This window comes from Falco cherrug, chromosome 3 (assembly GCF_023634085.1).
Source record: "Falco cherrug isolate bFalChe1 chromosome 3, bFalChe1.pri, whole genome shotgun sequence".
NCBI classification, from domain to species: Eukaryota; Metazoa; Chordata; class Aves; order Falconiformes; family Falconidae; genus Falco; species Falco cherrug.
In genome coordinates, this window is record NC_073699.1 from 120,978,611 (window position 1) to 121,000,175 (window position 21,565).

At 47.9% G+C, this 21,565-nt stretch overlaps 1 protein-coding gene across 11 annotated transcripts in view; it reads right to left on the minus strand.

Annotated features, from left to right (window-relative positions):
- SCMH1 (Scm polycomb group protein homolog 1) overlaps nucleotides 1–21,306 on the minus strand; it is a 71,593-nt gene extending 50,287 nt beyond the window's left edge. For 7 of the 11 annotated variants that reach the window (XR_008731376.1, XM_055704892.1, XM_055704898.1 and 4 more), the window contains exons 1-3: nucleotides 21,175–21,305; nucleotides 4,955–5,016; nucleotides 1,568–1,651 (exon numbers count right to left, since the gene is read on the minus strand). Coding sequence is in view for 9 of the 11 variants with exons in the window: in XM_055704892.1 (XP_055560867.1) it covers nucleotides 1,568–1,592 (25 nt within the window). In the remaining 2 variants the exon portion in view is untranslated. Of the gene's footprint in view, nucleotides 1–1,567; nucleotides 1,652–4,954; nucleotides 5,061–21,174 lie in introns of all 11 variants that reach the window. The other 4 variants (XR_008731377.1, XM_055704896.1, XM_055704890.1 and 1 more) reach the window with 3 other exon arrangements.
- Nucleotides 21,307–21,565: the final 259 nt, after the last annotated feature.

The following is a 21,565-nucleotide window of genomic DNA, read 5'->3' on the forward strand; positions in this document are numbered from 1 at the left end:
TCCATTAAATGAACACGAGGGGCATATGGAGCATGGTCACAGCATCACTAGACATGGAGCAGACAAAGACCCTCCTTGGAGAGACACAAATGAATGGAAAGGATGGCAGGACACCCTTCCTGTAAATGTACTCCTATGAAGGACAGTATTCTGCCATCTCCTTAACAAAGCAAAAATAAAGCACACAAAGTATTTAAGTGAGAAGCAAAAAAGCCCCCCAGGATGAGTAACGCTCCTCTCAGTGTTGCAGAATAGCTGTCTTAATAGCCCCTGTGCACTCAAAGTAGCCTCTCACCATACTCTGCAGGTGAATTTACATTTTATTCTTAACCTTTAACATGCAAAAATCCTCATTAAGCAGGCTGCAAAAGCACCACAGAGGGAAAGAAACACAAGAATTTCTGCAGGCAAATAAAGAAAAAGTTCAATGCATTATTAAAAAAGCAGGTAAGTAGGACAGAAACCCACATGTGCACAATGCAGGTGTTGCTTCTGCAACCTATGGCACGGCATTCACAGCACAGGTCACACAGCCACAGTGGCTGCAGGTGCCCTGCTCCACGAGGCAGAGAGGACAAGCTGTGTGCGAGGCTAAATTCAGCCAGCCCAGTCCGCGGCCACACTGCTGACTAATCAACCTGCCTCTTTTATTACCAAGCCCTCCAGCTGCCTCGCAGCAGGCTCTCCCCATTCCCTGCTTTCCTTCATTTATTTTCACTTCATTAAAGGACAAGCAGTGTTAGGAAGAGGATAATGCTTCTGTAAGATGAACCACCAGAGAAGCAAAGGAGACGTTTAGAAAAAATAAAGGGAGGAGAGAAACTGAGCATAGAAATCTCCTGCAATAAACCTTGTGAGCGTGTAGCAGATGTGAACAAAGAACTGCGGAGGATGCTCCATCCTCTACACTTCTCCCTTCCCCCATCCTCTGAAGCGCATGTGATGAGATCACTCCAGTTGAACGCACATGCATGGCACAACACTAAAGGAAATCAATATTTTTGTTAAGCACAAGAAGTTGAAGCAGCTCAGCTGCAGGCAGCCTGCTTGACTTCACCCTTTTTGTTGGGGCAAGCACGACACAGGTACCACGCATGCAGTCACCCTGAGCATCACGGCTGCTGCTGCGTGTAACAGGACAAGAGAATCAGGCGGTGAGAGGTAAGCGTCCGTAACAGATTTCATCTCCACAAGGTAGGCTGGTCTTGGTTTCACGCCTCATTAGAAGGGGGAGGCTTGTGCCAGGGGAGAAGCAGTTTGCCTCATGCTGGGATCACTAGCAGATGGTGCATGCTGCGGGCTCCGCACAGCACCCTTGCTGCCTGACACTGTGCCCCACAAGCCGCAGGGGTGCACCCAGCAAGGGGCTTTTCCTCTGCCTGTCTCAGGGGTCGATTGATGAAGTGTTCTCTGCATGCTGCTGGAGAAACAAGCGGCTCTGTTTCGAGCTTGCAACCCCCTATCCCCCATGCTTGCACCCCATCGCCAGCATCCCGAAGCACTCAGCCCTCAGTCCACACCAGCTTGCTACTGGGCCTTTGGCTGTGCCAAAAGCATCACTGCTCACCTTTTTGAGGGCCTGGTTTCCGCATTATTCACCTGCTGCTGTCCTTATCCTGGGACTGGCTTGCTTTTAGATAACTGAAGATGTCTAGGACAAAAGAAATAAACATGAGAAAATTCCCCATTCTGGAGCACGCAGTCATCTGCAACATTAACTAATCACACAGCGGGGAGAAAATAGATGCTCTTTCACCATGGGTTGCACAGAACATCTCCTACTGAACACAAACAATTCATTTCAACCCCCCTGAAACTACAAGTCTTTCTCCAATATGTGGACAACTTCAAATTTACGGCAGCAGGAGTGGCATAAATAAGCAAGAGGAGCATACGCCACTCTTCATGCTAACTCTACAGCGGGTCCCGAGCATGTGCATGGAAGAGGGGGCTGCTCTTACTAACAAAGGGAGGCAGAGCTGAAATTTATGAAAGAAAATACATGGAAACATTAACTCTGGCAAAACAGCATCACAATCCCCAGCTCGCCACTTGCAATTCAAATCGCTCACAGCAGTTCTGGGTAATAAGGATGAGAAATTGGACAATGACCCAGGAAATATTTTTGCTTTTAGTACGGCAACGAGTGTCCAAGCTGTGCTGCGGGGTTTTTTTTTCTGAGTTGGAGGAAAAATGGCTGGACTGTCCCCAACAAGAGAAAACATTTCCATTCTTGTAATATGCAAACGTTACTGAAAATCCAAGCTCTTGGGAGATATGTGGACACGTACACGGAGACCAGTGCTCCTGCACAGCCGAACTCGCAGGGCAGCACCTACTGCATGCACCAAGCCTTGCCAAGTCCTGACAGAAAATATCTAAATGAATGGCTGAGCCACAAACAAGCCCTTAGGAAAGCTAGTAAAAGCATGTTTAGACACTACACTAACTAATGAAAGATTAATTGTGTCAATATAACTCCATTTTGTTCACAGTGGGGCAGTCAGGCTGGAGGACGTAAGAGGAAGCTGTCTCAGGACGCAACACTGAGTTTCTGCTTAAAGGGTTATTTACAGATCCAACTTGGCAAGAAGTTTTGACTTTGAAAACCAGGCTTTTTCCAAACTTAAGAGAAATAAAGACTTTAATTTTCTGTACAAGCACTACAAACTACAGCCTTTTACGTGCAGTGCTTGCAGCATTGAGCAATACTCTGAGAAGGAAAATACTAAAGGAATATTAAATACTAAAGGAAAAATCTCCCTAGTTTTTTTTAATCCAAATCAAAAGGTACACAGTAGTCTCTTATTGCCTCTCTCATAAATAGCATGTTTGTTTGTGCATACTTGTGAAAGGAGTAAAGTTTCTTTTCCTTTCAATAGTGGAAGGTAATCTACATGTGAAAGCTTATTTACAACTTTTAATGCTTCTTTTCATAATTTTCTTCAGTCATTTTTATTAAAAGCTAGCAGTCATGGTAGGAGAAGTCCCCCAGCCATAAAACCCAGGGTGAAAGGTGTTATATAAAGGCATCAGACAAGCATTCACCATCTCTAGCTCTGCACCTCTGCTGTCTGCTTGTCTCCTCCAGACGTGGGACTTTCTGAAGTACCTAAACACTAATAATAAATCTCACGCATTTGGCACAGGACCTGTGCTCCCATGCCACTCAGACGGCTTTTGAAAAGCTGCTTCAGCCTGAGCCCTTCAGAGCTCTACCCGGCAGGGATGCATAACCCTTCCCTGCAGAATTATTTGGAGGAAAAATTTGTGGCCATGTATGAGATGCTCAGATACAACTTGTGGAAGGCTGTGGCTTGGGAGGAGGGGTGAAACTCCTGCACCCTCTGTCCTCACACAGATGACAATAGGAGTAACTCTAACTACTTGTAAAGCACACAGATGACTGCTGGTGTCCCTCAGCCAACACTGTAGTGGGCTTCCAGCAAGATCTCATGCTGTGGAAGAGAACAGGACATTGTAAATGTTGCTCCTGTTAAAAGAAAAATAATAAAAAAATAAGTGGCTCTTCCCCAAAGGAGAAGACTTTGGCTGTATGGGGACTCCCACCCTGTCGAAAGCCACATGGGTGCCTGCCTGGGCACTGCATGCTCCAAAACAAAACTCATCTCATCCAAATGAGATGGCTGCAGTGTGGCTCCTGGCACCCTTCACAGTCCTCCACTGCAGCTCTGCACCACCCAGCTCCCCATACATTCTCACACCACAGGACAGCAACATGTGGTTTCATCCTGCAAAATCACAACTTAAAAAAGAAAAAAAAAGAAAAATAAAAGGTGCAAAATAATTTGTGTGCTTCAGGGCCACATAACACCCAGGGAAGAGCCAGAGCCACACTCCACAATGTGCAGCCTGCCTGCCCTGACTGCAGCTAGCTCTGCACAGTGCAGGTGTGAGCCACCAGCCTCACAGCGTCCCAGCGATAGGGACCAGTCCCTGCCTGCTCTTTTTAGCTATGGAGACGTAGCCCGTGTACCCCAGCCCTCCTGACGCTGGTATAAGGTGGGCTTTACTAACACAGGGCTTGAGAACTGGTAACTCCTGCTGGCTGTAATTTAATTCTACAGTTGCCTCAAGAAGCTGTAAAATCTCCACCTTTGGAGACACTCCAAGTGTCACCAGCCACCATCCTAAGCAGCCTGATCTAACCTTGGAGCTGAGCCTGAATTCAAAGCCAGCCAAGCTCTGTGTGCGGGGCTGGACCAGACAACATCCAAAAGCTCCTTCCAACTTGACATATCCTAGGTGGAATCACGCTACAGGCTTTAGCAAGCCTGAAACACCCCAGTGAAGAGGACAGTCTTCAGTCTAGGGAGAAGAAAGTGAACAGCAGAACATGTAAGGTCACAGGCACTGCAGGACAGGAAGTAACGCAGTACGAATGTATGTGGTCTTTACACCGTTCAGGGACTGAAGATTAAAAGAAAAATCTTAAAGTAATAAATAGCAGAAGCTACAGTTTGGTATCCAAGGGGGAAAAAAGGACTATTCCCACACAGAGAGATCTTCCTGAATGACCCTAGACAAAAACATGCCCCTGATGAGAATTTGCCAGCTGTGTCAATGACAGGAAGGAGACAATCTTACTTTTGCATCAAATCAAGTACTCAAGATTTACATAGCCCACCACATGCTCCAATACTCCATATCTCCAGAACCTAACATTTGTACAAAGCTGCATAGCAGAGTTAAAACTCCCCTCTTTTTCAAAAGCTGTATTTCTCATGCTTGTGTATATCAAGATAATCTTGCAAGCATAGACCACAGCTTTACATGGTGTTGGTTTCTAGAATTTATATCCTGAAAGGACAGATCAACGTATAAATTCACTTCAGCAGGATGGTACCTTAAAAATCTAAGAAGGCCAACTGATTTGCTGCCTTTTGTAGCAAATAAAGTACCTTTCTCACAGTTTCAAACAACTTCCACTCACCGAGATATCAAAAGCGGCAGCGGCTCCACTGAACTGTCATGGGCTCTAGTTCCCCATCATTCCTACAAGACAGTAAAGTCAGTACAAATACTGCAGCATATCAAACCTGAAAGCACAGAGACAAAATGAAGAAGTTTGCACTTAATTGCAGAAAGGCTAGGTTACCAGCTGCATTATTCATGTTCATATTTAATTCATTTAAAACATCCAAATTTAAATTTAAAGACAGCTGCAACAAACATTCCCACTTGCCATAGCAAAGCAGCGCAGAACTTGACACAATTTAAGTTCAGCTTGCAATAAGTACATGGAACCACAGCTGTTAAACACCTTTGATATGAGTAAGATCACATCAACTGAGTTGATATAAAATAGTTCAGCTTTTGTAAAATGAAACTATCACACAAAGAAGGATTTAAAAGACTAGACCTGATTAGTAATAAAAAGGAAAGAGACCACAGGAGAGGCATATAACATAATGAACAGCATGAAGGGAGTGAACTGGGGACTCTAAATTATCCCTTCCACAGTACAGCAGGGCAAACCTATAACACAAAAGAAAACCCCCAAGTATATACCAGGAGAAGGAAATTTTGTTTACTGGAAACTAACAGCCATGATAACATCCTCCACGAAGAAGTTGAAAGACAAGTAAACAAGTAACAGTAAAAAAGGACAAAGACATTCAAAAGCAAAACCAGCATTTGTAACTGCATCAAAACATGAAACACACAGGCCGTTGGTACTCACACCTCAAGCAAAAGCTGACTGAAAAGGTGGGGTGGTCGGTCAAAACCTGCCCACCACACTTCTGTGTTAGCTGCTGTGTTTTGGCAAGGAAAAGCCGAGCGCTTGCCTTCCTACCAGCCTGCAGCCAGGGGCAGGACACAGCTCAAGACACGGGTTAGTTAGCACCCCAGTAATCTCTTCCATTGATTTACACCAAGATTTACACCTCAGATGTATTTTCCTTTTTCTTGTTCAAAAAAATAAAGGCAGCACAGAGGCAGCCAGGACTGGGAAGACCATCCCAGATCATTCCCAGCTCAGACTGCCTCTCCAGCAGCCACACTGCACAATCCTCAGCGCAAACACAGCCAAAATGCGTCTTAATCTAATTAAGTTCTCCCCCCCACTGCTTTTACCAACAGACTCTTCCCAAAGCTCATCCTTATCATCCCTAAGGGGAGAATGATTCAATTTACCTGCGCCAGACTGGAAGGGACTTTCAGTGTTATAGGGTAGCCTGCTCTGCAATATTCTTCCACTAAATGTTGCAATTGCGATGTCAGTAAAACAAAAAGTGAGAAAATGTGGGTGGAAGGCACTGTCACATCTATACAGACCTCATAAGATGCATGTAATCTCTTTATCTACAAAGCCTCCGCTCCTTCAGAGTGCATAATTATGAAAAGAGTTAAAGCTGAGGTTCTTAATGTCTCTTCTAGGCACTTCTTTACTCCACTAAAGGCACCACTTGCATCTGAATTATTTCCTGGGGTTGTCTGGACTTCCTATTATATGAGGAAGATTATGGTGAACCTTGGGATGGAGGCCAAGTCAGTTCACAGCGCTACCATGTTTGATTGAAAGGGTAACTGAAGTTTTGTTTACAGCATGCCAAGCTTCAAACCTCTTTGGACAATGCAGTTGCCAGCAGGCAAGATGTTTTCAGAAAGAAGAGGAAGAGAACTACCAACAGTGAAGCTGAAAAATGGTTTTATTAGGTTAGATACATACCCCACAGATTAGGATCACGGAAAAAAGAAAAAAAAAAGAAAACTCTGCATATTGCCAGAGGACTGTGAGAATGACGCTTCTTAGAAATCCCATGGGACAGCAACAAGAGAATCCCGGCTCCACATAACGCAAAAAGCCTGCAGTCATTGGGTTTTTTCCTTCCACAAAAGCATGGGTCTTGAGCACCAAGACCAGTCCAGCTAGTAAAAATCCCTTCTACATGACCTCTGCTTCAATTGAGTTTGTCTTCATGGGTATCTTCCCATCAGACACTATCAATGTTTCCAATAATGAAGAGCTATCCCTTACAAATTTCCTTAGGAGATGTGATGGCAGTGTTTTAAGTTCCTGCCCGTCAAGGGTGATGACAGCGCTGCCATTGCAGCTTCCCAGCTGGAAGCTCAGGCTGTGCCGGGTCCTGTTTCAGCACCGTTCTGGAAGCCCGTACATGCACCATGAGTTACACTCCCAGTTGCATCCCGACCCACTTAGAAAACCAGGAAGAGAAGTGACGACCAGTTGCATATGACCACCTCGGCTTGCTCATTTTGCCCATTTTCATTTCTATGCTAGAGAAAGAAAGGTACTTTCAGCCTCCTTGAGAAATTAGAAGACTGCCAGCACGTGATTCCAAACGCTTCTTACCTCTTCTGGTTTTCACACTGGACTTAGCTCCTTAAGATTTCTGCCTGACCTGTGGACAGGATAACTTTTTCTGTTCTAAAATCATGGGTTTCCCCCCCCCAGAGCACACTCCAGTGAGCCAGCCAACTGACCCCTCTTCTGGGTAGAAGCCAATGACCAGCAGACAGCTCCCAGCACCACCCTGCACACCAGCCTCCTCAGCACCACAAGGAGTACTGAAACAAAATTAGCAACAAATGCTTACACCAGACCTGAAGGAAACTCTCAAGAATGAGCAGCCACTAAGTTTGAAGAGGCGAGTCCAAATTTTTCTTGACCAACAGGTTTATTTCCTTCCACCTCCCTGTTACCATCCTCCTGGACAAGACCGGAGTTTTATTTCTCCTTGTCTGTGCAAAGCTGCATGTTTGGCAGCTCTGAACAAAGGCTGATGAAGCTGCAGCACCTCTGCAAGCATCCCCCCTCCTTAGGACTCCAGGGTCCTTATGTTCATACTAGGAAATTTTTCAAAGAAACACTGTAACAATGAAGGTTGGTATTTCCATCTGGAGTACTGATCCCCTTGTGTGATCTGAAATATCTGATGGCTGCAAACCATTACTCCTTTTTCTACCAGAAGGATTTTGTGTCATTTCCAACATATCTCTCTCTGGAACTAATTTTCTTTCTACCATGTAAGAAGTGGACTGATAAACTCCAGACATCATGACTGGCTCCTCAGAAACACATTCTTGTGAAAGATGTTAAGACACGGAGGTGTCTCAAAGACGTGATCACGAGCAACGCACTTCCTTAGCTTCTAAGCCAAGTCTCAGGGGAGAACTTATTTTAAGCGAGACAAAAACATGTGCAAAACTTGGATAGACCATGTCTCTACAATGAAAATATCAACTTTATGACTTCCTTTTGAACACCTTCAGGTTGGAAGGGAGAGGAGATGGGTCAGCCTTCTAGGAAATGACAGCTGGATCATCAGACACTGCTGAGTCGAGCCTAAGGGAAAGCCGATGGCTCAGGATGACGGTGAAAAGCTGGGATCACTGGAAGCAATCACTCCCCACCGCAAGGGAGGCTGCAGCAGTTACCAGCTTTCATGACTGTGGAGGAAATGAAATAAAACCTCGCAGGATTCCAATAAAGGTTTCCTTCTCTCTCAAGAAAAACCCAGCATGGGCCTTGGCTCAAAATAGAAATATCTTGCTGTGTATCGCAGTGAGCAAACCCTGCTCTCCATGAAGATTCAAGAGGCTGCAATAAAAACTACATGTTTGGCACGCTCCCGGAACAGGATACTCAGGCCGAGAGAAACGGAGAGAGGGAAGGGCTTTGAAAAAGAGCCCTTCTTTTTAAAAAATGGCCTCATTGCAGTTGGGGTTAGGGAAGCTTCATTATGCTCCGGAATTATTTCAGCATAAAGGGATCCTTCATCGCTGGTCCTGTTGCTGTACTGACTTTCAGGCTTTGTGTTGCCGTTGTTTCCCTTTGGGTGAGCAATGCGCATGCACCACCTCCCAGTGTGAACGGGGCCAACAAGACCATGGCTCACCATAAATGTTTTGAAGGAGCTCCGGGAAAAGCAGCAGGTCTCTGTTTCTGGGTGTTAAGCACAGACGTTTCTGACCTGTACCACCACTGTACCTCCAGTGGAGCTCTCCCAGATGCACCATAACATAAACCAACAGAGAGGACTGACTTTTGGGGCAGGTGAAGCACCATTTACATGTAGCAAACCGAGGGACTGATGGACTTAGCAAGTGCTGTATAGGAAGAACATGCCAAAGCAAGGAATTGAATCTGTGTGCCCTAGCCTGATGTTTCTGCCACTGAACCATCTGTGTTATAACTATTAGGTGTCAGCAGGACTCACACAGTCAGATGTTAAAAGTTTTCTGCCTTTAGAAGGGGAATGGCTTGGGCTATAGCAGTGGAAGCTATATGGAGTGGGATGACAGTGTATCCAACACCCAGCCCACAGAGGTCACTTTGAAGCAGAGGAGAAAATCTATCACGCATGCACACTACAGTCCTGACCCTGGTATTTTCCGACCATACCCTGACACCCCGATAGCCAGCAGCCAGGCCACATGCCAGCTCTGCACATACCTGGGTTTCCTTTCAAAGCAATCCCAGGAGCACAGAGGGGTGCAGAGATGTGGTGCACCCCAGCACGCCTCCCCATCACCCGGGCACAAACTGGAAGGTACAGACAGAGCAGGGTGCAACGCAGAGCACCCTCTCCCATGAGGGTGCACCCAGCCTGCCGAGGCTCAACAGGCAGGCCAGACTGATGCAGGCAGTAAAGTTTTGCAGCAATGTGGCTATTTTAATCTGCACTGAGCCACATCCAAAAGCTATTAATGAAAGCAGATGGCTTACAGAAGACCTTGAAATGGGATTCTGTCCATGACAGTTACAAAGTCACCCCATACAAAAGCACACAATAGGACGCTTCGAAGTCTTTAAATAAGAATTTAAACAGGAGTGCATAAAAAAAAGAAACAAAACAGTGCATGGTTTCCATACCATCAGGCTCTAACAGAGGCACAACCTTCTCTCCCAGCTATATGACAAGCTAATACAGCACCCTCCCACAGTAAATCATGACTGCTTTTCCAGACAGCAGTTACACACACGATGTACGTGGCCTCAAAAATGTGCCCCAATGTGTACACTCTTCACAGGTCTCTGTTCAACAGCCAGAACATATATTGTACAAAAACCCGTTTAATCAACCTTATACTTACTCTCTGCTGGACTGCGTCTTACTAAAAACTACTAAAACCTAAGCTCTTTAGGGGATGGGAGGTATGGGAAGACAGTATCAGGTGGATAAATATATGCATCGTTTGTAATACTAATTGATGAAATGAATGTACCTTAAATCCAGGAAAACAATACATACCCACGTCCCTAGCAAGGGGAAACAGGAGTTAATCCAGAAAGAAAGGTCTGACCTCCAGTTGTGTCTCTATTGGAAATGTCACAACAGACCGTGCAACAATGCTGCAAGCTGGATGTGAGAATTCCTGAAAAAAGGTTTTCCATTAACTATTTCTAGTAATGTAAGTTCGATAAAAGTTTCAGCATAACATCCTCAGGAGACCATAAGCAGGAAAAGGCAGCTTGAGGGGGAATAAAAAAAACAAAGGGATGGTAATTAAGGGACACAACAGAAATGTAAATGAGGAAAGCCTTGGAAAGAGAGGGGAAGGAGATGACCCAATCCCTTATATTACCCCTGTATCTTGCAAGCACTCCAGCACAAGGGAGGAGGATGCTCCCCAGGGACAGACACACAGGGTGAGGTGTTTCCACTGAAACAGCAGAAAGGGAGATGAGAGCTCAGGGAGCAGACAAGAGCAAACCAGCCCTGAAGAAAAGGAACAAAACCACCACTCTCTAATGAGCTAAAATACTAGAGATGTGGGGGATGATGATGGTTATGTACACCTAGCATTGCATTTTCCTGTCTTGTGCTTTTCTTCTGTAACAATTCTGTAACAATTAAATTGAATGCTTAGCAATAACCCTTGGGAAGATATACAGGATGAAAACTTTCATCTTTAAGCCTCACATGGCATCAAAGCAATCGTTAAGCATGTTACTTAGAGTGTGTAAGGTGCTCTCTTCCCTCATCCAGCACAAAGTAACGACCTTCTCCAGAGTTACTTATTTCTTAACTTCCTGGGGTCCCCCACCAACCCAGTCACATCCTTACTGGCAGGCAGCACTGTGGGGGGCAACGACTCAAGTCACACACTCAAGGGTGAATTCTTACATAGATCCCTATACAAAACTCTGTCGCTGACACACCAGCCATACAGCCAACCTTCCCCACCTGCCAGACACAACTGCCTCTGAGAAAACAGGTTCAGGAGGGCAAAGAAGACCAGGTAAGATGATCCCTTTAGTATATATCTATATCTATATATCCTTAGAGTGCCAAATCTCAGGATCTCTCCTGTCAAGCAGTACAGCCAGATTCAGAGTCAAGCTCTTCCTTCCAACACTCCCAGCAGCTGATTCTTCTTGTGCAAATGAAGGACAGACCACAAAAGTTCCCACTGATTTGCCCCATCTGCAAAAGAAATGCCCAAACCCTCATAGTACAGAGCAGAGCCACACAAACCTGGATTTGCCCCTGCTATAGCTGAAAAGGAGTCAGTCTCCGCTGCTTGGAGTGTGGAGACAGATAATCCAGTCCCCAACAGAGGGAAAGAATGATGTCCAGAAGGGTGAAGGGAGAGGCTGCACCACTGCTGTTGCCTGCCCCTTCCAGCCCAGCAGCAGCCTGCCAAGGCACCAGGGCTGCACGGGAGAAGACAGCTCACAGAAACCCACTGTACCCCAAGGGGAATAGCGTGCCAGGGCAGGAAGCAAACATCTTTGTTTTATTTTCTGGCTCATGTAGAGAGATATTAATTCATCCATTTCTTAGGAAAAAGAAAGGAAATTGCAACAGTGCAACATGTCAAGACAGACTAGAAGAGCCAGGCTCACCAAGGATGGGTATTAACTACTGCTTTCTATTTTTATCCTGTGTATAACTCTGGTCTCGTCTGTGACTTAAGGAGCTAAAATCCCAGGAGTCAAAACTGTAAATCTACTGAAAAAGGTGAAATATCCTCTACAGGCTGCAAAGTCTGGAGAAAAAATTCTAACAAGCACCCATCAAAAACTTCTGTAAATTTTAATAACAAAAGAAAAAACAGTCTAGCAGTACACAGGAATATTATCTCAAGAGAATTACTCCCAGAGAGGAAAAATCACTAGCCAGATCCTGCAAGAAACCCTGAGCAGATTGCTTTTAATGATGTAAAGAAAAAGTTGTTAGGCTACTTTACTATCCTGAAGGGCCAAGAGTTTGAAAAACTAAGATAAGTTGTGGGGCCCTCCACTGTTGTCTGTACAAGCCACTATGAAATCTCTTATTTTGGCAACAACATGTACATACGGTAGACGCCAGTATAAAAAAACACAACACAACATGACCACAAGCGACCAAAAGTCCATCCTGCAGCTATGAAAGTATGTTCAATGGCTGCCAAAGAGCTAATGAAAAAAATGCACTCTTACAGACTCTATCTGCTAGACATTAAACTACCTGCTGGACATTTTGTACAGCTTATAAAGCCATAAAATATAACAGGGCATTTACAGATTTTTCCAGCTGACAACAATATGAAATAACTGAACAGACCCAGAACAGACAGAGTCCTCTGGTCCGGCAGAGTGGATAACACTGAATATATACTGCCACATACACAAGCAGAAATCGTGCCAGCAATGCACAAGATGAGCAAAGCTCATGGTGATGGAAAATGAGCCAAGATAACAAAGCCATCCCTCACCCTCCCTGTAATGCTGGATCAACAGCAGGACTGCCCAGATTTACAGTGCAGGGACTTGGATAATGCCCAAGTGGAATCAGTTCCTCCTGCCCTGTCTGGGGCACAGGCAATTCACCATCAAGTGAGCCACTGTCTCCTGCCACGCTGGGAGACATGTGGCATTGTAAAGCCACCCAAACCCCTCCATTTTGGGACTGCAGAAATGACAACATGGATTTCACCCCTGGAGACATGTGACAAGCCAGGAGGTCTGGCTGTCCACCACAGTTTATTTCCCTTGTGCTAAGAGTCAAGGCAAGGTGCTCCAGGCAAGCAGCGAGGTGGTAGCCTCGCTGGTTAGAGCTGATACCTCTTGCCAATTAGTCACCCATATCTCCTGGATGATGTCACATCAACTGCACATAACATGAGGTACAGCCGATATTCTGCTACAGAAAAAAAAGCATTTTACTGAGTAATCTGCACCTAAAGACAGAAATACTAAGAGCACCAAAACCTGAATGGTGTTACTTCCACCTCCTAGAGAACAACATGGGAACCGTGCATGACACTGTTACTGAACCAGTAAGAACTACTAACATGGATGGAAATTAACAGCCCTAGCATTTGGTGGCTGATTGCTAATGTAGTGATGTGCTAAGTTTTCAACCTTCCATCTGCAGCTGATACTCTAATGGAGACCCCCACCTGAAAACATTTTTTAATGATTCTGTCCTACCTCAAGAGTTATTTCCTTCAAGAGTCTGACTAAGAACTCAGGATGCAAGCTGATGCTGAGGATGATTCCACCATCTTTTTGCTGGCAGGTGCAAGCTTGCCAGACACCAGAAACTCTTGGGCTGGAACTGTGCAATCGCAATCAGTACACCGCTGCCCAGCCCAAACGCAGCATTATGCAGCTACAAGGCTCCCAGTTCAGGGCTGCCTCGCATGGGGCTTGCTACCAGCAAAAAGCAGGGAGTATCACTTTCCACCTGCTAGGTACCTTCCACCTGTCTTACAGGTCTGGAGAGCCAGCGTACGCACATGCAGAAGGGTGTTTCTTATCAGACTGTAGAGGCATCCAGCCAACAGAAGCATTCAAACAACTGCTTGACAACACAATTGTGCTCTAGGTACACGCGACAGTGAAAAGTTTCACCAAGGACTTCTGCAGAAGCAAAACGGAAGTAAAATTTTGAAGTTTAATACATAATGAGACTAAAAACTACAGCGGCAACAATTTCCAGGAGCTGGGCAGATAAGAGGGCAGGGGCACTGCAAATGCATCATGCACATATGCTGTTAAAGTCCTGCCTTGCAGGGCTGCTGAAGAGTCGCACACTGCCAGCACAAAAACACAATCCAGGAAATATATGAGCCCCTGAGATAGCAATTAGCAGATACTAGTGGCTAGAAAATACGGTAAGAAAGCAGGATAACTGTGTTACAGAAATCTTCATGCAACGCAGTAAGCTTCAATATGGTAAGCGGCCAGCAGTCCACCCCAGCCCATCTGGGCTTTGCAAGGCAGTAACTCTCATCCCATGAAAGAATTTCAGTGCCTCACCCCTTTTCTTTCCCCTTCCTGAAAAAAAAAAAAAAAAAAAATCAATCACAGCCATTTCGACTGTAGATCTCTCTCTGAAATGCATCGTAACAATTTTATCAGACTGAAATGAAGAAATGTTATGATAATGCCTTTAAATTATTAGGAAGACCCACTGCAGCAAGTTAAGGGATGGGAAACTAGCTGCAGATGCACATTTCATAAAATGTTCAACCACTGGAAAAGGAGACAAAACCCCATGACAGAGAACAATATTCTGCTCCTCTCTGCTCAGCAACAGTTTTATCAGCAGCGTCTCTATATGATGTTTTGAAGTAATTTAACTTTTAATGTCATCTTGATTTTTGTATTACTAGCAAAAAACTCTGTAAGATGTTTGAGACGTGCATTTTTCTATAGAAGTATGAGACAACTGGGGAATTCATGATATACAATTTTAATAAAACACATGTCACCTCAAGCACCACATTTTCACTGACATCAGCACAGATCAAGGACTGTTAGTTATGGCCGATACAACACAAGGAGTCGGGACCAGGGCTTCCCAGCTGCCACACATGTGTAATTAAACGCACGGCAGTGCACAAGAGCCAGCAGACATTCTCTGAACACAGAAGGGAAAGGTAGAAAGGAAGATCAAACTCTACACAAATGATTGCCTTTACATATACAGAATTTTTCTTCTGTTTGGTAGCCTGCCAGAGAGAAGGTGAAATGTCAAAACGGTGGGGTTGAAGTACAGCAATACCGGCCTGAAATCAAGCAAAGCTCCTTAATCATCTGGATAGTCAGGCACTGGAGTAGATTGCCGAGGAAAGTCTGAATCACCATCATTGGAAATCTTTAAGAACAGCTTAGACAGACTTCTAGGAAACACTACCTCGAGTTAATCCTTCAAGGTCACTCCTAGAAACACTGAAACAACCAAGACTTTCTTCATAAGCATATATCTGATCACACAACCGTTGCAGTAATTTGCTGGACTGTAGCATCTTTTTTTACAATTTGCCAGAACAAGACACACACACACCCCAAAAAAAAAAAAAAAAAAAAAAAAAAAAAGGCAAACACACTCAGTGTATAGAGAGCAGCAGCCTCCAGGCTGCAGGAACGTTCGCTCAACTTATTTTTAGAAAGTGGAATTGGTGCGACTTCCTCCTCAGTCCACATCAGACTTCATCAGCTCTTCTGCCTGATCGCTGCGCCTTCATTGAAATAACGCTCCGTGTACATACAGCAGAAATTTCTCATACTTTACGTGCACCACACGGGCAGGAAAGGCCACGCTCCGGCACAAGAGGGGAGCCACACAGAGCTGCAAAGAGGTGGGGGCCTCTTTGCAGCAGTAACAGCAGTGAGCACGTTCAATCCGAGCTTGGGGAGCCAACCTCACCCTAAGGCAGTCACCTCTGCAGACCAGCCGGTTTCAGGGCATAAAGCAGCACGGTGTGGACGGTCTTTTGTGCTGCTAGGAGCCAGAGCCAAGTCCAGGTTCTTGGCTCAGAGAAGTGCTGCTCGTCCCTGTCTCCCCCCACGACGTGTGTGCAGCCCATCCCGGCTTCCTGAGGGCTCTGCTTGCTGGCTGCTGGCAGCAGGGGACACAGGGAGGGCAGGCAGCCTCTGGCAAGCGGCCCAGCTGGACACGCATCCCACGGATGCTTCAAACGCAGGCAGGCGGAGAGGGCTCGCCGTGGTGGGAGGAGGCAGGGGCTTACCCGAAACAGGGAAGGGAAAGAGAGGCCCAGGAGCAGGGGATAAGGTGCAGCCGTGGCACGCAGGGAGGTCAGGCGGACAAAGGCCGGCAGCGGGCTGGAGGCATTGCAGCACCGCCTCTTCCAGGCGGGCGGGCGGCAGGAGGGCGATGCTGAACCGCATCCCGAGGGACTGTGGCTTGCTCGGTGTAGAAGCAACGCTGGGCTTTTCACCCTGCACAGAGCTCTGCCAATGCTAAACTGAAAGAAACAGCACAAGCATCCTCCAGCTCCGCCACCACCCCCCTCCCCAACACAAATTCCTTGCTGGAAAGCAACAGCTTTTCCACCACCACCCCCCTCCCCTTCCCCCCGCAGGACCTTGCCCTGGAGCCAAATATCAGCAGTACCCCAGGGAGCTCAGAAGGGTGCACCTATCCCCTACAAGCCCAAGCAAACCACAGCAGATGTAGCTCCAGCAACATGTGAATCAAACTTGTTCCCTCACCACAACATCCAGGAGAAGGGACCTGACATAGTGTCCGCTGCAACACAGGAAGGGCCAGGAGGGAGGAGGAACTGTGTTTCTCAATGGGCAAAGATGGAGCTTCACAAATTTCCACTGGCATCTACTCCTACGGTTTCCATTGCTAAAAACACAACTGAGACACTGAGAGGTTTCTGGACTGTTCACACTGTGTCTGTCTGGAAGACATAAGAGCTAATTGAAGTTGGTTAACTTGGAGCACTTGGCTGGGAGGAGGTAGCTCCAAAAGGAGGTAGGCTTCTGTCTGGTGCCAACACCATTCTATTTACAACATATACAAAATAACTTGTGAGCAAGAAATGGAGAGAGGTGTACATATGTCAGCAGCACAAGCTTGTCCCAGGGGAAAAAAAAAGATCCTGCACTGAACTCTCACATCAACTCCTTCATGTCGGTAATCACCATATCGACTCATGTCTGCTCTCGTTCCCTTATCTCAAATGACCAGTTACCAACCAGAGAGTGGAGCTGCAAGGGTGACTTACTGCTGCTGACAAAGTCAGATCTCAAGAAGACAAGTGCTGGTAGACTCCTCTACAGCAGCTTAAGACATCACTCTGTCCATCTGGCCTGTTGGACGAGGCTGCCATGCAATCAGCAGAGGCAGCAAAATGGACATTCATCTTTCCCTTCAGTTCACAGACAATTTCTTGAACTTTTGCTCAGGATGAGTCTGCATAAAACCATGAGACTATGCGCAGCAGGAGAGGAGGCACAGAGGCAAATTCTGCTTAAATCCCTGCTACAGTGGCAGAAACATTTGGTAGGTGTCTGAGCGAACCCTGCAGAATTGCAATACTGTACATCACGGTGTCTAAATCTGCTAGAGGATGTCTGTCAGAAAACTTCATAAAACAGTCAAGTACTATTCTGTTTTTTTAAAGAAAATTTAATGCAGATGGAGATCTCTGGGCATTAAAGTTTTCAGTACCAGCCAGGCTGCAGCGATGTCCCTATACCAAACTGTCCTGCTTGGTGAGAGCTCACAATTGAAGCTACTTCTGCAATTTCCTATTAATGGAAACTGCTATGCAGGACAATCAGCAAAGAGCACAGCTTTGCAAACTAGAGGTGGTGGTGATCTCCAGTGCTCAGGTGCTCTCACCAGATACTGGTCTGACACCACGGTCTCAGGCCACTAGATATGGATGAGTCTTTTGCTCTAAGCCCAGTGAGACCTGGTGATACAGATGGAAGATTTCACGTGCTTCCTCTCAGACATGCACTATCACTTTAAACACTAAGCAAGCATTCTATAAAAGTTTCCACTATTAAGACACTTAAGCTTGGTAAGAAAGGAATTTTTCACAAATGCATCTGAAAAAAACCCACAACAAATAAAAGGCATTTTCCTTTAGGACTAGACCCTGTCATCCTGCAAATAAAGCGGGATGAAACATTGTTCATATCACTCAGCCTGGAGAGCACACGCTACACCAGGGCATACTGCTGGGGTGAAGGAGGGAGTCAAGAGTTATAGTTCCATTACACTGAAGTTTAGTTCTGGGGATTATTTTTACCTTGGCCTATTCCTGAATTATATAAAATATACACATATGCAGGAGATTAACCACCTTGCAAAAGAAGCTGGCAGCCAGAGCTGCTGCTCTGTCCTGAATGTATCTTGCTTCATGTCTCATGGACCCCTCCTGGCCATCTTGTTAGGAAACTTTTCAAACATAAATGAACAAGTAAGTGACTCAAAATCTGCTTGTCTCATCACAAACTGAATTTCAGTTGCAGCGAAGAAAACGAAAAGGAAAAAAACCAGGGGGCTAGATGCAAACATTATGGCTTTAAGAGACCCAAACATGCCAAGCTTTAACTTATACCAGCTTGGAGCCCACACTGCTAGCACGCTACTCCCGGTTTTGCAAATAGGAGTTCACTGAGCACGCCAAGTCCTTTGCCACAAATGCATGGTTCAACATGCAAATATGCAAACATCTGATCTGCATCCTTTTTCACATAACAGTAACTTAGACATACCCAAAACGGGGTCACTTGGACCAACTTATTACAACTGCTCCACAGAAGCTCAACTAACAGAGTCCTACCACGCCCAGCCTGACCACAGAGCTTTAAGGAAAGTGTGGATCAACAACAGAGTCCAGAGAGGGGCAGAGATCAGCTGTGCAGACAACAAGCCCATGCAAAATAGCAAAGAAACAGAGTCTAATCAGCTCAGGAAGAGGGAAAAAAAAATAGTCTTCAAATACTTCAAATTTTGCTACAGAGATGTAGGGAGTAGAGTGTTCTTCACGTGCCCTGGAGATCAGAGAAGCAGGAACAGGCTTAAAGTGCAAGACAAAGATTTTAGATTAAACACCACAAAAACCTCTTTAATGGTGAAGAGGCCCAAGTGTCAGCATACATCATCTGCATAGGATGTGAAGTTGCCAGCAGGAAGAGCTTCAAAAGAAGAAACATTACCCAGGAAGGGGTTCAATGTACACCTGACCTTACCCCACGGTTGGGAAACAAGGACAGCATCTCTGCAACTCCTCTCTAGGCACACTGTGTCTGAGGCTATCAAACGGTTTCAGAGATTCCTTTAAATTACATTTATGGCATAGACACAATCCACTCTACTCTGAAACACAACTACTTAACGAATAATATATCACGATTTATACCCTAGCAGCATCTTTCATTTAAAGACACCAAACTCTGCAGCAAAATTCACCAACTTTCTAGAGACGTGACTTCAAGAATTAAAATATTACTAACATTTTAGACACAGGAAAACCAGAGGGCACAGGGTCACAACTTGCAGGATATGCCACTTGTGCTCCTGTTCTAAGCTCTGCATTTGCTTTAATTAGCTGAATATCTGATTTATTTAATACCAACTATTTGACCAAAAAGCAGATCATCAAGATGTAGATTTATTGTTTCCTAAGATGTAAACACTGATACAGGAAGACTGAGGGTCAGTGTATCTCTCTCAAATAAAACACACTTTTACCTTTAATAAATACTTTAAGTATCACAGAAATACCTGTACTTCCTTCTTGCCCACTGTAAAGGGCTCCCCTACTTCTGTCTGCATTTTCATACCATCTACCGGGCAGATCCTGAACTACCCAATCGCACAGCGCAGGCCCTGCGGGGCTCAGCCCACAGCACTTTGTCCAAAGCTGAGCCCCCCATGAGACAAGTTTTATCCCCAGGGCCAAGCCACAAGCCGGTGCTTGATACAAAGCACAAGGGAGGTATGAAACCACCATCCCGCACTCCAAACGTTTGCAGCAAGGGCACGGGGACACCACAGCCCAGCCAGCAGAAGGGTGAGGGTAAGGAAAGAGGAAGGCAGGGAGGAAGAGGAGGAGGAGAGGTGGCTGTCCCCCTGCCCGCAGCCTCGGGACAGCCTGCTGCACGCCATTGCGCAGGCAATCGAACCGAGCTGGGAGAATATTTTTGCCCGATATTACTGGCTGCCGGAGAGGAGCTACCACATGGCTGTTCTCAGCCACTCACTGCACAGTGTTTACTATAAACAACAGTAAACCCAAACAGAGCCAAAAATCAAAGCTGGGTACCCTGGAGCTGGGTCTCCGCGTCCTGACTTTACGCACGGAAGTAATTAGTTTACTATTTCGCTGCTGATCCTAAAGCATCCCAGGCCAAAGGGAGCCAAGTTGCTCAGTGCATCCAGAACTCAGGCTGCCTGTTTAATTTGGTGTCTCTGCCTTTAGTCGTCAAGATTCCAAACTGCTGCCACGGTTTTACACAGGAGCTTCAAAGAGCCTCCGGATTAAACCTGAACGACGCGCAGCAGGAGCCTGCCTGACACTGTGTTTATTTTTAAACACTTTAGAGTGCACGGAAAGCGCAGCCCTCGTCTTACCCCCGCTCTGTCAAGCGCGGGGCTCGGGGGGGTGGGGTGCGGGGGCTGTGGAGGGGGCGCGGATGTTTCCCCAGGGACGGCGGTTACGGGGTTTCTCCGCCCGGTGCCCGGGACCACCCCGACCCCCGGGGGGCAGGGGCCGGCGGCAGGTCCTGCTCAGCGCGCCGCGGTCCGGCTCCGCGACGCGCCGTGCCCACCGGAGGGGACCGCGAGCCCACGAGGGGCAGCCAGGGCACAGCCTCCCCGGGCTCTGCCCGCGGCCACCCCCGGGCACCCCCCGACCGCCGTCCCCAGGCCCGCACAGCGCGCTGGGGCCCCGCAGGCTCGGCCGCTCCGCCGAGCTCGCCCCGAGGCCTCCGGGTGAAGCCGGTGACGGCGGCCCGCAGAGCTGCTGCGCCCCGTGTCCCCCCCCCGCGCCGCGGGGCCGTCCCGGCCGGGCCCTGCCGGGGACACCTGGAAGAACAACAAAGCCCCTCGGGGCGGCTCCGCCGGGAGCTGCGCCCCGGCTGGGACGAGGCAGGCGGCCCAGGGCAGGCGCGGGAGGCCGGCGCAGACCCCCGGGGCCTCTGCCCCGTGACCGGCGGGGGGCCGGCGGGAGGCTCCCGGGCCGGGCGGGCCCTGACGGGCGCCAACAGGTGCCGGCGGTGACAGGCCGCCCCGGCCCGCACCCGCCGCGGCCCGGCCCCGCGGGTGAGGCGGCGGCCGGGCCGCGCTGACAGGCGGGATCCGCGCCGGGCCGGGCCTGCCGCGCTGCCGCCGCGGGGCCTGCGGGCCCGACCCCCGCCCGGCCCCCGGCAGCGCCTCGCCGGGCCGCGGCGCCCCGTGCCGCCCCCGCCGCCCCCCTCACCTGCGCGGCCGCCGAGCGCTGGGGCTGCTCAGTCCCTCGCCGCCGCCATGTTTCCGATGCGCAGGGAAGGCGGGGAGCGGGGGAGGGAGCGGACAGACCCGGCCCGGCCCGGCCCGGCCCCGCGCCGCCCCCTGCCGCCGGGACGGCGCCGCCGCGCCGCGCTCGGGGGCAGCTCGGGAGGGCCCGGCCCGGCCCGGCCCGGCCCGCTTCGGCCTTCACGAACTGCCCCGCGCGTTGAGCGCTGCGGGCGGCGCCGCGCCGTGTCCGCTCGGGCCGGGCCTCCCGCAGGGCCAGGCCGCTGCCCTCAGCCCGCACCCCGGGTACGGGGCAGCCCCCCACTGTGAGCCCACGCACGGCGTATGGGCAGACCCACGCCATGGTCCCACAGCCT